Raw genomic sequence first — 12,278 nt, forward strand, 5'->3', positions numbered from 1 at the left:
AGTTCTTTGAGGTAATCCTATCTCCTTCCAAATATCTTGGTTGACCACCTTGGTTGCTTTTAAAGCATCATTCACCATCGCAGCTCTCTTGAAAAATGACAAATTTTAAATTAATTTGTATTATTCATAACTAACAACCCTGTGGTCTTAACGTAAGGAAAAAATTCTCTAGCACCTGCTGGAGTCTGATTAAAAGAGTACAAGGATTTTAGTTACATTGGGAGCTAGCCAAGATGGCGGAAAGGTGGGGGGCATAGCCATCCTGCCTTAAACCATCCCACATGTTTCTTTTTGACTGCCTTCATAGCAGATTGTGCTGTTGCCCTCTGTATGCCTGTACAGTGGACCCCCCGTATATTCGCATTCTCCGGATTCGCGGACTCACACATTCGCGGATTTCTCTTGGGGACGTTTCCCCACATTCTTCTCGGAAAATTTGCGCATTCACAGTATTTTTCTATGAAAAATATCCACAAATTCCTGTTTTTTTTATCAATTTCATCATAAAATGCACTTTTTGTGATAGAACTATTAAAAAATCAAGTATAAAAATTTTTAGTGGGTTTTTCTTGAGTTTTAACTAACAAAATAGGCGGTTTTTAGCATTTTTATAGGGGTTCCAAACATTCGCAGGTTCTAACTATTCACGGAGGGGTCTGGTACGCATCCCCCGCGAATACGGGGGACCATAAGTTCAGTAAGGCAGCTCTTCATATCAGTCACCTGGTGATTATTATTACAGAATCCAACCTTCAACTGTTAATGTTCATAAATGTTGACTTGTGTACTTCCACCGTAAATATCAAATGCAACAAAGTAAGCACTGCTAGCAAATAAAAACAAATTTAATAAATGCCTCACTTTGGAATCCTCAGCACATGACAGCCTTCAACCACAACCTAATTTCAAATGGTGGTGATATACACATATGAAAAATACTCACGAGTATATCAAGCAAGTTTGATCTAGATGAACAATAAAGCTTTTCCTTTATTTCCCATTTCTTTCCCTTTTAATAATTTAAACATGAATTGGTTTTAATGGAACCTATGTACTGATAAACTTTAAATAAATACTGTATATATAAAATCTCAACTACATTCCTTTCTGATGAATTTTATCCCAGCATCATCACCACATATTGGTACCAGTAAGAATGGGGTATGTAAAACTATGGCCTGCACTTGAGTGAGGACAAAGCACTAATATTACGTCACTATAGAGCAATGAACAGCTATAAATGTATAAGTGAACAAAAAGATCTATACAAAAATTGGTGATCAAATGAAAAGCATACCTCACTACCTTGAAAAATATTATAATGAAATTTATACAACAAAAATACACTGCAACAGGGTAATATAAATACAGTATACATTTTGAGAAAAGCAAGTTTATATAATATACTGTAATGTTGAAATTTTTAACTCCCCCCAAAAAACTGGTACAGGTATTTCCCTGTAAAAAAAAAAAAAAAAACTAGTGAAACTGATATGACAATTAGGTGAATTAAAATAGTTTTAAATTTATAAATGTTAGTTCTAGTGCACAGTTAGTGTTAACATAGTGTTTTATGAATTCCAGCATAAAACCAGATGCTGGTTTCAAAAGCACTAAAAAGCTGATAGGTGGGAATAAATATTAAAATAAATTAAATTCAAAGCCTAAGGGTTAAAATTACAATGAGCAAAAAGTTAGATAAAAACAAAGTAACTAAAGAAATTAATGCCATGCTATCTACATGTATTTCTCTAATACTGTAACAATATGTATTAGATTTAAATTACCTAACAGTTCTCTAAATAAATGAATTTTTCTTCAGTGCTCAATTTTGATAGAAAAAATTTGACTGAAACACTGGGTGTAACCAACAAATATTAACCTAGCAAGAAGGATGCTGTTTTAGCAAAGAGTATAGGTCTGACACTATAAAATTCCAAGGAACTTCAAACAAAGAATACAAACTAAGTTCTGGTGATAAATATATTTTATACTTTTGTTAAAAAACTTCAGAACATACACATATACTTTAAGTATAAAATTGATAACAGGCTTAAGACCAATACATAATTACTCTTAATCTCAGGAGATGACAGTTTGGAATAAAACATAAAAAAAAAATTCCCAGAAAAGGAAAGGGTTCCCTTGCAATAAGAGAGTATGTATTCCCTACAATATACGTACATTTCTGTTCACTTAAAAGTTTGGTTTTAGAGAACTTCCATTTGTTCTGATATCTCCACAGAACTAACACTCCATGTGAACAACCATTAGATCTAAGCTCTTGACTTTGAAACTTCCACTTAGCAGTCATTCCCACACATGACAAAATGTAAAGATTAATCTTATAAATGCAATAGCAATTCACAAAGAGGATCAAAATCACTACATACTATACATTATCTCACTTAACCAGGGTTTATGCAATTCAGAGCTGCACTGACCTTTGATATGCAATTATTGGACTTACTCTTTTAAGATTAATAGCAAACAAGTAAATAGTGATGTCTTCTTAAGACAAATAGTAAACAAGTGATAAATGATGTGTAAAGTGTATCACCTAAAGCTTAGTTGGGTTCCTCATGACTTAATATCAAAGAAATGTCTTGAAAACAAAAAGCCTACAGGTACTTCCCTGGAGTAACAATTTTCATAGTCATGACACTCCTAGATCAATAAAGAGAATATCATTATGAAAAGTCAATAATGCTTCAACTTATTTTCAACCTTCCCATTAAAGCAGCTGTTCAGTCACAATGGGTTCTTCTCAAGGCCTTCCTTTCAACTATCTATCACTCTCATCTACTTTTCATCGTAAATTTTTTAGCATTCTTGATGTCCTAGGCAGTTTAATTACTGCTATCCAGTAAACCATATGAAAAAGCATTGGGGTTGTATTTTACATCGAGAAATGTATCAGAAGCAATCTTTGAAATGGCGAACAAATTTAGTAGCTCTGAAAAACAAAAAAGGAAAACAAATGGCATCTGAATAAAATCAGAAAAATCCTATAAGACCTACTATGCAGAAAGGACATGGAAAATGAGCTTACCTTTTATAGCTAGGTATAATAGGTAGAAGAGGTATTATTTTTTCTTTTTCTAAATGTAGTACACAAACAGCTACAAGTTTATCCATAAAAACCAGTTCCAGTGACACAGTCCACTTAAAAGACCACCACTAACACTGACATAAAAATGATCAACCAAATTTCCTTTAAAATAAGAACTTCATCACTTTACCAAGTAATTCTATATTACGTATCATGAATTAACTTCTACTGTTCCTGTACCTCACTAAGAATAAAAATATAAGCAAGGTAAAGAGAAAAAGACTTTTAAAATTGCAAGCTCACTAAAGAAACAAAATACCCAACTAGGCCAACTGGGTCTGGTGTCTAATCCTTCCCCACAATGCATGTGGATCATCATCGCTCAACATATCTAGACTAATAAAACTACAAAATGACCTATATCTCTCTGTACCCACAATCAAATATGAACAGAAGTTCATTAGGGAAGTTCAAAATATCACTGAAATTTAACAATATAATTTTGATTATGAATGACAGCATCTCTTTAGAGATACTGGTTTCAAATTTTATTACCCATTTTGTAATGTTTCTACTCAAAGGAACTAAGAATTTTACTTGCCTCCATATTCATACTTTCACGACAATTTATCATGATCCCCTGTAAAGGAGAGAGATGGAGAACAATACTATACATTTGCACTTCCTAAAAACAACCAAATAGCTCACTTCTTTGTTACAATATTCTGTACTTCAGCTCTGTAAATCTCATTCTTTATATTGTTTACCATCAGTCAAAAACAAAATGAATTCTAAATTGAAAGAGAACAAGATCTGTCTTCTTTAAAACTTCATCCACTTTGGTCTAGTTGGACTATTTAAACAAAAAAATTTCAGCATGAGGACCAAAACTAAGATAAGAGTGACTGCAAGACCAAATATTTTCAGTGACACTGTACACTCTTTTGTGTAACAAACATCAAAATGATAATCACTAAGATAAAGTGAGGCTAACTGTGCAAAATTCTCAGATAAGAATAAAATTCTGTACCTCTTCTGAAACCTTAACATAGTTATCATATCCAAAGGAAAAATATAGTTCTCAAATAAACAAAAAAAAAAATACAAAACTCCTAAAATTCTACTTAGCAACAAACCCACAGGAATCTGTGGATCACGACTAATGTAGAGATGTTGCTTTGATAACAAAACATTCTACTTGTTTAGTGGCCCCTAGAATAAGTATTCAAATACCATTTGAGGCCATTAAGAATGTCCATTCATAGCACAAATTAATTAATGGTTCTACTGAATAACACATTCAGTTACCAATAATGTATACATTTCATATTATATATTAATCATAAATTTTAAATAAATCATGAAAATCAATGTTCTACTTAAACATTTTTGGCTCTTAATACCATACAAGCTTCCTTCTCCCATTTTGTACAGAATATGCAGTTACTGCATAAACCACAGGTAAAATCCATGCCTTCCCCTGACCTCAGAAAAGATTAAGTAAGGAAATGAACCTATAGCTCACAGCCACTACAAGGTATATTATAATTTACAACTAAAAATTAAATTTTAACTTTCAAAAGAAGATTCTAAGTTAATTCTTTTTTGTACATTAAAGTTGTAAATATAAAAAAATGTTAGTAGCTATATTTTAGCACATTCAAATAATAGAGCTTCAACTGCCTTGAAAAGGAGTAAAAGTTTGGATAACTACTACATACACTACTTAAATAATTGTTACAAAATACCCTCTACAAAAACGAGTTGACCACTGCCAGTGGGGTAGTCCTAGCAGAACAGGAATAGAAAAGAAGAATGGGAAAAGTTTGGATCATAAAAGCCCTAAGTAAATTACCAACTCTCTACCAAACATATCTGGAACCTAGTGAGAAACAATATAGACAGCTTCTGTATCAAGTCAAATACCTTCATCAAACAGACTGTACTGAAGGCACACAGATACATATTACACATGTATTTACCTTCCACATACAGTACCTATATTAAAATATTTTCAGAGATAAACTGTCCTTAAGGGAAGCAATATTTTCAATATTAGGAATGTGACCTTAAGCCTGATGCTGCCAGTTAAAACATCACAGACAAATTAAGATAAAACAATAACTGTACATTATATATAATACAATGCAAGTCACTAATTCTACTGAATTCACTGAAATTGTATGGTTGGTGTGCTGTCACAAAATTTTCTCTGCAAAAGCAAATACTGAAGTGTCACGAGTCCCTCTCTATCTGCGTTACAAAGCGTAATTGCACTTGCATGCAATTACAACACTGCAAACTGCACTGTCAATTAGGCAATCACACTAAGAAGACATGTATCTTGCAGCGCCTCTCACTGTGACAAAGTCATGCAAAGGACATACCAACAGGTTTAAACCTTATTAATGAAATCACAGTTCTTTCTATTAAAAGTCTTCTAACAGTAATTCCTCTAGTCACTGTAGCTATAATTCTTTCACATAGTTAATCTGAGATAAATTCACATCATCAAAACTAATAATCCCATAACCCCTGCCTCCACCATACTACTGTACATGTTAAAAACTAAACTGATAGTACCTCATAGCTAACAAGCAGTAGCTGTAAAATTTATTTCGATATTTTTAAGAATAAACATCATTCAACCATTTTTTTTCACTACAACCTTTGAAGAATCCAAAATATTACTAAATCACTCCTTTTTGAAGTAAAGCATCACTCCATGTGAGAACTCGGTAGTAATATCCACATGATGGACTGTGGATCACTTATCACAGTTTAACAGCAAATATTTATGGGTCTGGAGCTACAAAATGAGATTTTATTTTAACATTTCTACTATGTGAACTTTATCTCCTGACCTTCAAAACTTAATGTTTTAAACTTTAATATTAAAAATCAAACACTCAATCTTCACAGTCTAATGGAATGGTAGATGAACAATCAACCCATTAAAAATGGGTAACCCTTAAAGAGGGGAAATACATTTTAATACATCAGTTAGTACTTTGTCTTGTCCAGTCACTCATAACACACAAGTGGTTTCTGTATTAAAGAGATCATTTGCAAGCTAAAACTACCTGAAGACTTCAAGAGGAATACCACATTTGCAAGTTCATTGTCTCACACATTATTACAAGTAAGAACAAGTAATTAGGACAAAAAAAAGTGATAAAACTTGACCAGCAACTATTGTACTACTGTAACAATATAAATAAAAATTCAGATTCAACAACAAAATAAATTAAAAATACAAACACTTTACAGTTGCTGCACCATGGCTCTCAATCTACGTCCATCTCAAATGAGAGTTTGAATTTTCACTACATTGTATGAAATAAATAAAATTTTGTTAAAACTGCTAAATTCCAGTAGCAGATTCAATGAAAATGCTGTAGAGTCTGTTCAATTAAGGGCAACTGTAAATGTTTTTATCTTAAAATTAAAACCACAGCTAGCTTCGTGATAGTCTAAAAGTATAAAGTTCCATTGGTAATAGAGACAATGGGTATGACTTTGTCATGTCTACTCCTTCGTACATCATGGAAAGAGACATCTGGTGAACTTGTTCATTAAACATATTTGGAAAGAGATCCACTAACTGTACCTGGAAATAAAAGAGGAGATAACTGTCTCACCAAGATTCACTTTGGCATCACAAAACAAAAATTAAAAAAAGAACATTAACTGTTTTCATACACCCCATTCCTTATTCAAGAGAAAATTATCTGCTGGCTGGCAGCACTATGTGTGCCCTCCACAGATTCTCAGGTTCCCAGCATAAAGGAGCTTCACTTTTCATGTACAGGTAGTCCCGGTTATTGGCGGGGGTTCCATTCCCGGGGTTGTGCCAATAAGCGTAAACTGCTATTAACTGAAACTCAGTGATTTAGACAAGCGCCCATAAACCGGATTGCCGATAACCGTGGACTGCCTGTAGTCTCGTCAATTTACTGTGAAAAATTTGTAGTGTTGGGAGGAAGAAATTAAATCTTCTAAGTAATTGGTCATATGAGCAATTTACAATAGTTTATACAAAATTAATTCATTTTGTTTCATACCAAACCCATTACTATTTAAAATTAGCCTGCATTGCACATTAGAGAGGAAGGATAAAGCTGATAAAGGATCCTAGAATGGATGACTGGGTCAAAGAATCCATCTAAGCACTTCTGGAACTGAGATAAGCAATCAGAACGAGACTAAATGAAATACTAGGGAGTCATAACCATAGAGTTACAACCCTGAGTATCACTGCAAAAATGATGATTTTCCTAATTTCAGGATCACAGGGTACTTTGAAAGAAAAGTGGCAAAAGACAAATCATCGTGTAGAGGAGAATGTTTCTGGACAGCCCACATCTTGAAGAATCCCAATGGAAAAAGAAGAGAATGATGAAGATAAGGAAATGAATCTGCCAATTCTAAACTGAAGCAATTGCAATACGTTTGTCCTAGAGCTGCAACAACTGCTGATGAGTGGATTTATCGGCATGTTCAAAAAGCTAACAAATGCCTGTCACTTACATATAACCACAAAATATGGAGTTGATATCTAGGTTGCACTTAAAGAACAAAAGTAGGAAAAGCTTTGATTGGGTAGACACTGAGATGGGAAGGTAAAGTGTACTATTGTTTGATAAAGTAACCTGAAGTAGCATCTTTGCTATAAAGGGAAGACTTGTTGAATTCCACTCCTGGGACAGTTTTACTTATGCAGAGATTAAGGAATTCATTAAACTGACTTAAAGACATACATGCCAGACGAATTCCACATCAATATAAAGTTCAATGACAGCTTGAATTAAAAGTTTGCCTGGAAGTTTAGCAAGACTCTTCACGACTAACAAAAGAACCTATACGTATAGCATATATTTGTAATCTACAGAGTTCCCTCCTGGGAAATTTGTAGATGGACAAGAAAATTCATTCCTGCTTGCTTCTGACATCTGAATTTCAGGTGTACATATCAGTTTTATTTTCCTTTTCCTCATATTCATTTATTTATCACCTTTTCCTATCATATTCATTTATTTATCACCTTTTCCTATAACCCTTTCTCTGCAGATGGATTTCCTTTTGGAGCCCTCTTGCATTTATAGTCTGTTGACTCTGTCTATAAGAGTTTTCAGCTGAAGATTTACAGAAAGAAAGTACAAAATGAGGAATTAACACAATATTCCTTGCTTTTGTTCAAAGAAGGCCCTGAATTGGAAGGAACACTGAGGAACATTTGGTCCCACCCTGTTTCCTGATGTACGCCAGGGAGGTTGTGTTGTCCGAGAACACAGCTACTACTTTGCCTCTTACCACATGTTCACAAGCTTTATACTCAACCAGACTGATAAGAGTTCAAAAATGTTCATGTGAAGCGACTTTTCTTTCAATGATAATCCTGACATCTCTATATGTGCCAGAAAGGCATCCAAGCCTGTTACTGAGGCATCTGAAGACAACACGAGGTCTGGGTTCCTTACTTTCAACAAGAGACCTAGCTGAAACTTCAAATAATCTGTCCACCATTCTACAGTCTCTCAAAGTTTTATCAGCACTGTACCCATCGTCAAGTCTGGTAAGACTTACTGAATCCCATGCATATTTATCTACTCATCTCTCTGTGGAGAGGCCTGAAAACTACAAGTCTCTTCATCCCCAGATAGACAACTGACATGTCAGAAATAGCAATGACTTTGACCTGTTGATGAGAATGCTCAAAGAATGAGCTAAAGTAAAAAATCTTTGGCCCTTACAATCCATTTGTAAGAACTGGCTAGGACTAGCTAATCATTTAAATGGAGCATAACTAGGAACTGAAAAGTTGACACCAACCCCCTATGAGAGTTAATACTTTCATTAACACTTGCAGTTCTGTACTTAGCCCAAAACACACAGTCTTGAACTGTTACACTTTCTCTGCAAAACAAAACAATGGTACTTGGGAGACAGAGGGTTTATCATCACAACAAAATAAGTGTCCTGCTGTTCCACTGAATAGTCACCAGAACTGTGCTGGAAGACTCCATGGAATAGAGTCAGCTGAATGAACTTGCTGAGGTTAGAGGCATCCAACACTGATCTCCAACCACTGGACACTTTTTGAACAAGAAACAAGCAATTGGAGAAAAAATCCACAGTTATATATGGGTACACATATTTATTTAAAAATAAATCTCTACAGAGATTTTGGGAATCTGTAAAGATTTGTTTAAATACTTATATGTACTTTATGAAGCTGTGACATTCCTGTATATTGCAAAGCAGTGTGGTGTTCAGTGCTGGATGATGTTTGCTCAAATGATTAAGTAGTGACACACCAGCGCGCAGGTATAATTAAAAGTACGATAACCTTGTCGCTTAACTCGAGCCATGAGACCAGATATGTTGAATCTGCATTTCAATTTGGAGACTTCTAGAAGGAATTTCTAGCCCTAACTAGTAGTTTGCAGGTGAGACATTGAGGCTTGTGAGATCATTTGTGTATACCTGTGTGCCTTGAGCTTAGACTTTACGTGAAATAATATTTTGTTCTGCTTTGGGCTGTGATATACCCAGAATGTTTGGACTCAAACAATCGCCTGAATGGTGAGTTTTAGAAAGGGACATTAATTGCCCTATTTTCTATTTTTATTCTGTCATTGACTGCATTTTTTTTATCTTGTACCATTTCTTTATTCTGATGTGAAAACATAACATGCCCAGGACTAATGTTTCAAATCTATGAGCATGAATGGCATCTGTATGCCATGTAGGACAATTATGGGCACAATTATGAACTTAGTAGAATTTGGCTGTTGTGAGGATATAGCCAACTGAGAATGACACAATCGACTTAACAATGGAAAGAATTTGTGGTGACAGTGCAGAGACACGAGATGATTTCGTTGGTGTTTCATGGTGCAATGTTTTTGCAAAATAATTTATTTGCTTGTATTTTTAATCATTTTCATTATGATTGGTTACCATAATTAACCCAGTTCAGATTTTGTTTTTGTAGGATAAACATTATTTTTGTAAAGGGGATTAGAGAGAGAGAGAGAGAGAGAGAAGAGAGAGAGAGAGAGAGAGAGAGAGAGAGAGAGAGAGAGAGAGAGAAAATGACTTCTCGACCGGTAGCTACGAGATGCCAACTGGACTTCAGGTAAGGAATACCCCAGGCGAGTTGGGGGTATAACATATGTACCCATACCTTACTGTGGATTTATTTATCCATTTCGAGACTCATGCTACTATGAGTACCTTTTAAATATGCGATTGAGAAGCCTGGAGAGGCTTCTGAAACTGGCTCTATGACCCTCTGCTCTAACCAATATTTGAATTCCTCTTGCAAAACTAGGAACTTTTCCTAAGTCTTGCCAGACACTCCTAAAGGTCTGCAGATGGACTTCTACCCAATTCTGAGAGCTGCAATGCCTAATTCTTTCTAGCATTGCAAGAACTCTTTTTATGAAAGCCTTCCATGGATCCTCAAAGGGGCTCAGATGAAGAGGCTGGAGAAACCTGGGAAGAATGGCTGAACCTTCAGGAACAGGAGCAGGTTTCTTCATTGGTGATTTCCAGGACTGGATAAAAACTCAGAATTTTCCTGATTGTCCACATTCCCCATGACCACCTTGAAAAGGGAAGGACTAAGCAGAAACTCATGTAGCAGATAAGAAAAAACTTAGATATGTGCATAAATACTCCCTCCTCTTAAAAATAGCATTTGTAAATGAGTGCCAAGTTTCCCCAGATATGTCACTAATCACCATGTTGAGCTAACCCAAGAACTCTAGACTTCCAAAGTAGGACTACCTCCAGCCACACTTTGATTGGAATGGCATTATGTATAATGAATTGAGTTGTTGCTATGGATGAAACACAGCTTAACTTTTCATTTATATGTATAAAGAGTTTATAAAGTTTTTTTTTTATTTCTTATTAGTGTTTGTTGTTATTGGAGTCACTGTCCACTTGCTATTCATTACCTGTGAACCTTTCTAATTTCAAATATAGAATGTGCAACCTTTCACGTGAAAGCTCCACATAAAAGTGTGTGAAGATCTCTTAATATATCAGCATGTTCAGTAGAATCCTATGGTTGTAGTGCTTCATTTGCATGTCAATTTGAATTGCTGAAAAATGACATTTTTATAATAAAATGATATTGTTATGATACAATAAAGTTTGTTCATACTTACCTGGCAGATATATATATAGCTGTATTCTCCGAAGTCCGACAGAATTTCAAAACTCCCGGCACACGCAGTGGTCGGCCAGGTGGTAGTACCCATTCCCACCGCTGGGAGGCGGGTGTCAGGAACCATTCCCATTTTCTGTCAGATTTTTCTAGTGCCACTGTCTCCTGAGGGGAGGTGGGTGGGCACTTTGATTATATATATCTGCCAGGTAAGTATGAACAAACTTTATTGTATCATAACAATATCATTTTGTTCATGAACCTTACCTGCCAGATATATATATAGCTGAATCCCACCTTTGGAGGAAGGGGGAGACAGACTCGGATTTTGGGAAACAATTCCATTTACATGATTGATATCTTGGTTCCTTACCTGTTAGCATAGCTGACTTCGTGAGTACCGTCACCCAAGTCTGCTTCTGCTTTACTAGAGACTCCAGCAAGGTAGTGACCTGCGATGCTGTTGAGTTCTAGAGGATCTGTCAACGGGGGCGTGACCACAAAACAACTAGATCCTACATTATAGACCTCCAATTGTTGGGTAATGCATTCCTAGAGGTGCCAGCAAGGACGTGACCTGTGAAGCTGGTGCGCTCTAATGAACTGTCACGGGGAGCGTGACCACAATGTGACAGATCATATAGGTGTTGATTAGACACCGAATGCTGTTAATGCTTCACTGGAGGTGCCAGCAAGGACGTGACCTATGTAGCTGGTGCGCTCCAGATGATTTGTCAACGGGTACGTGACCACAATGTGACAAAAACATTTTACCCTACTATGAGGGCGAAGCAAAAAACATTACCACCTGACCTAGCCTATCTGGTTAAACTTCGTATAACCAAGGCTAATGGAGGGAAGTCCGCCTAAGGCGGCCGACCCAAGACCACAATAAACTAAACACCTAAATAAACATAATAAAACTAAAAAATAAAAAATAAAAAGAAATAAAATTAAAAAGTCCAAACTAACATATTATTTCCTAAATGATAGGAAGAGTGCTACTCTCTGTCTCCAATATAGTGTCTGCTGCGACATATGGGCCCA

The 12,278-nt window shown here is 35.5% G+C and overlaps 1 protein-coding gene across 1 annotated transcript in view; it reads right to left on the reverse strand.

The window, feature by feature from the left end:
• Positions 1–1,969: 1,969 nt before the first annotated feature.
• The window catches only part of LOC135195825 (alpha-mannosidase 2-like), a 263,120-nt gene continuing 252,811 nt past the window's right edge, over positions 1,970–12,278 (reverse strand). The window contains exon 23 of the mRNA XM_064222320.1: positions 1,970–6,662. Within this exon, the coding sequence (XP_064078390.1) occupies positions 6,510–6,662 (153 nt within the window). The 3' untranslated portion in view covers positions 1,970–6,509. The remainder of the gene's footprint in view (positions 6,663–12,278) is intronic.

The sequence above is a fragment of the Macrobrachium nipponense genome, chromosome 16 (assembly GCF_015104395.2).
Source record: "Macrobrachium nipponense isolate FS-2020 chromosome 16, ASM1510439v2, whole genome shotgun sequence".
Lineage (NCBI taxonomy): Eukaryota > Metazoa > Arthropoda > Malacostraca > Decapoda > Palaemonidae > Macrobrachium > Macrobrachium nipponense.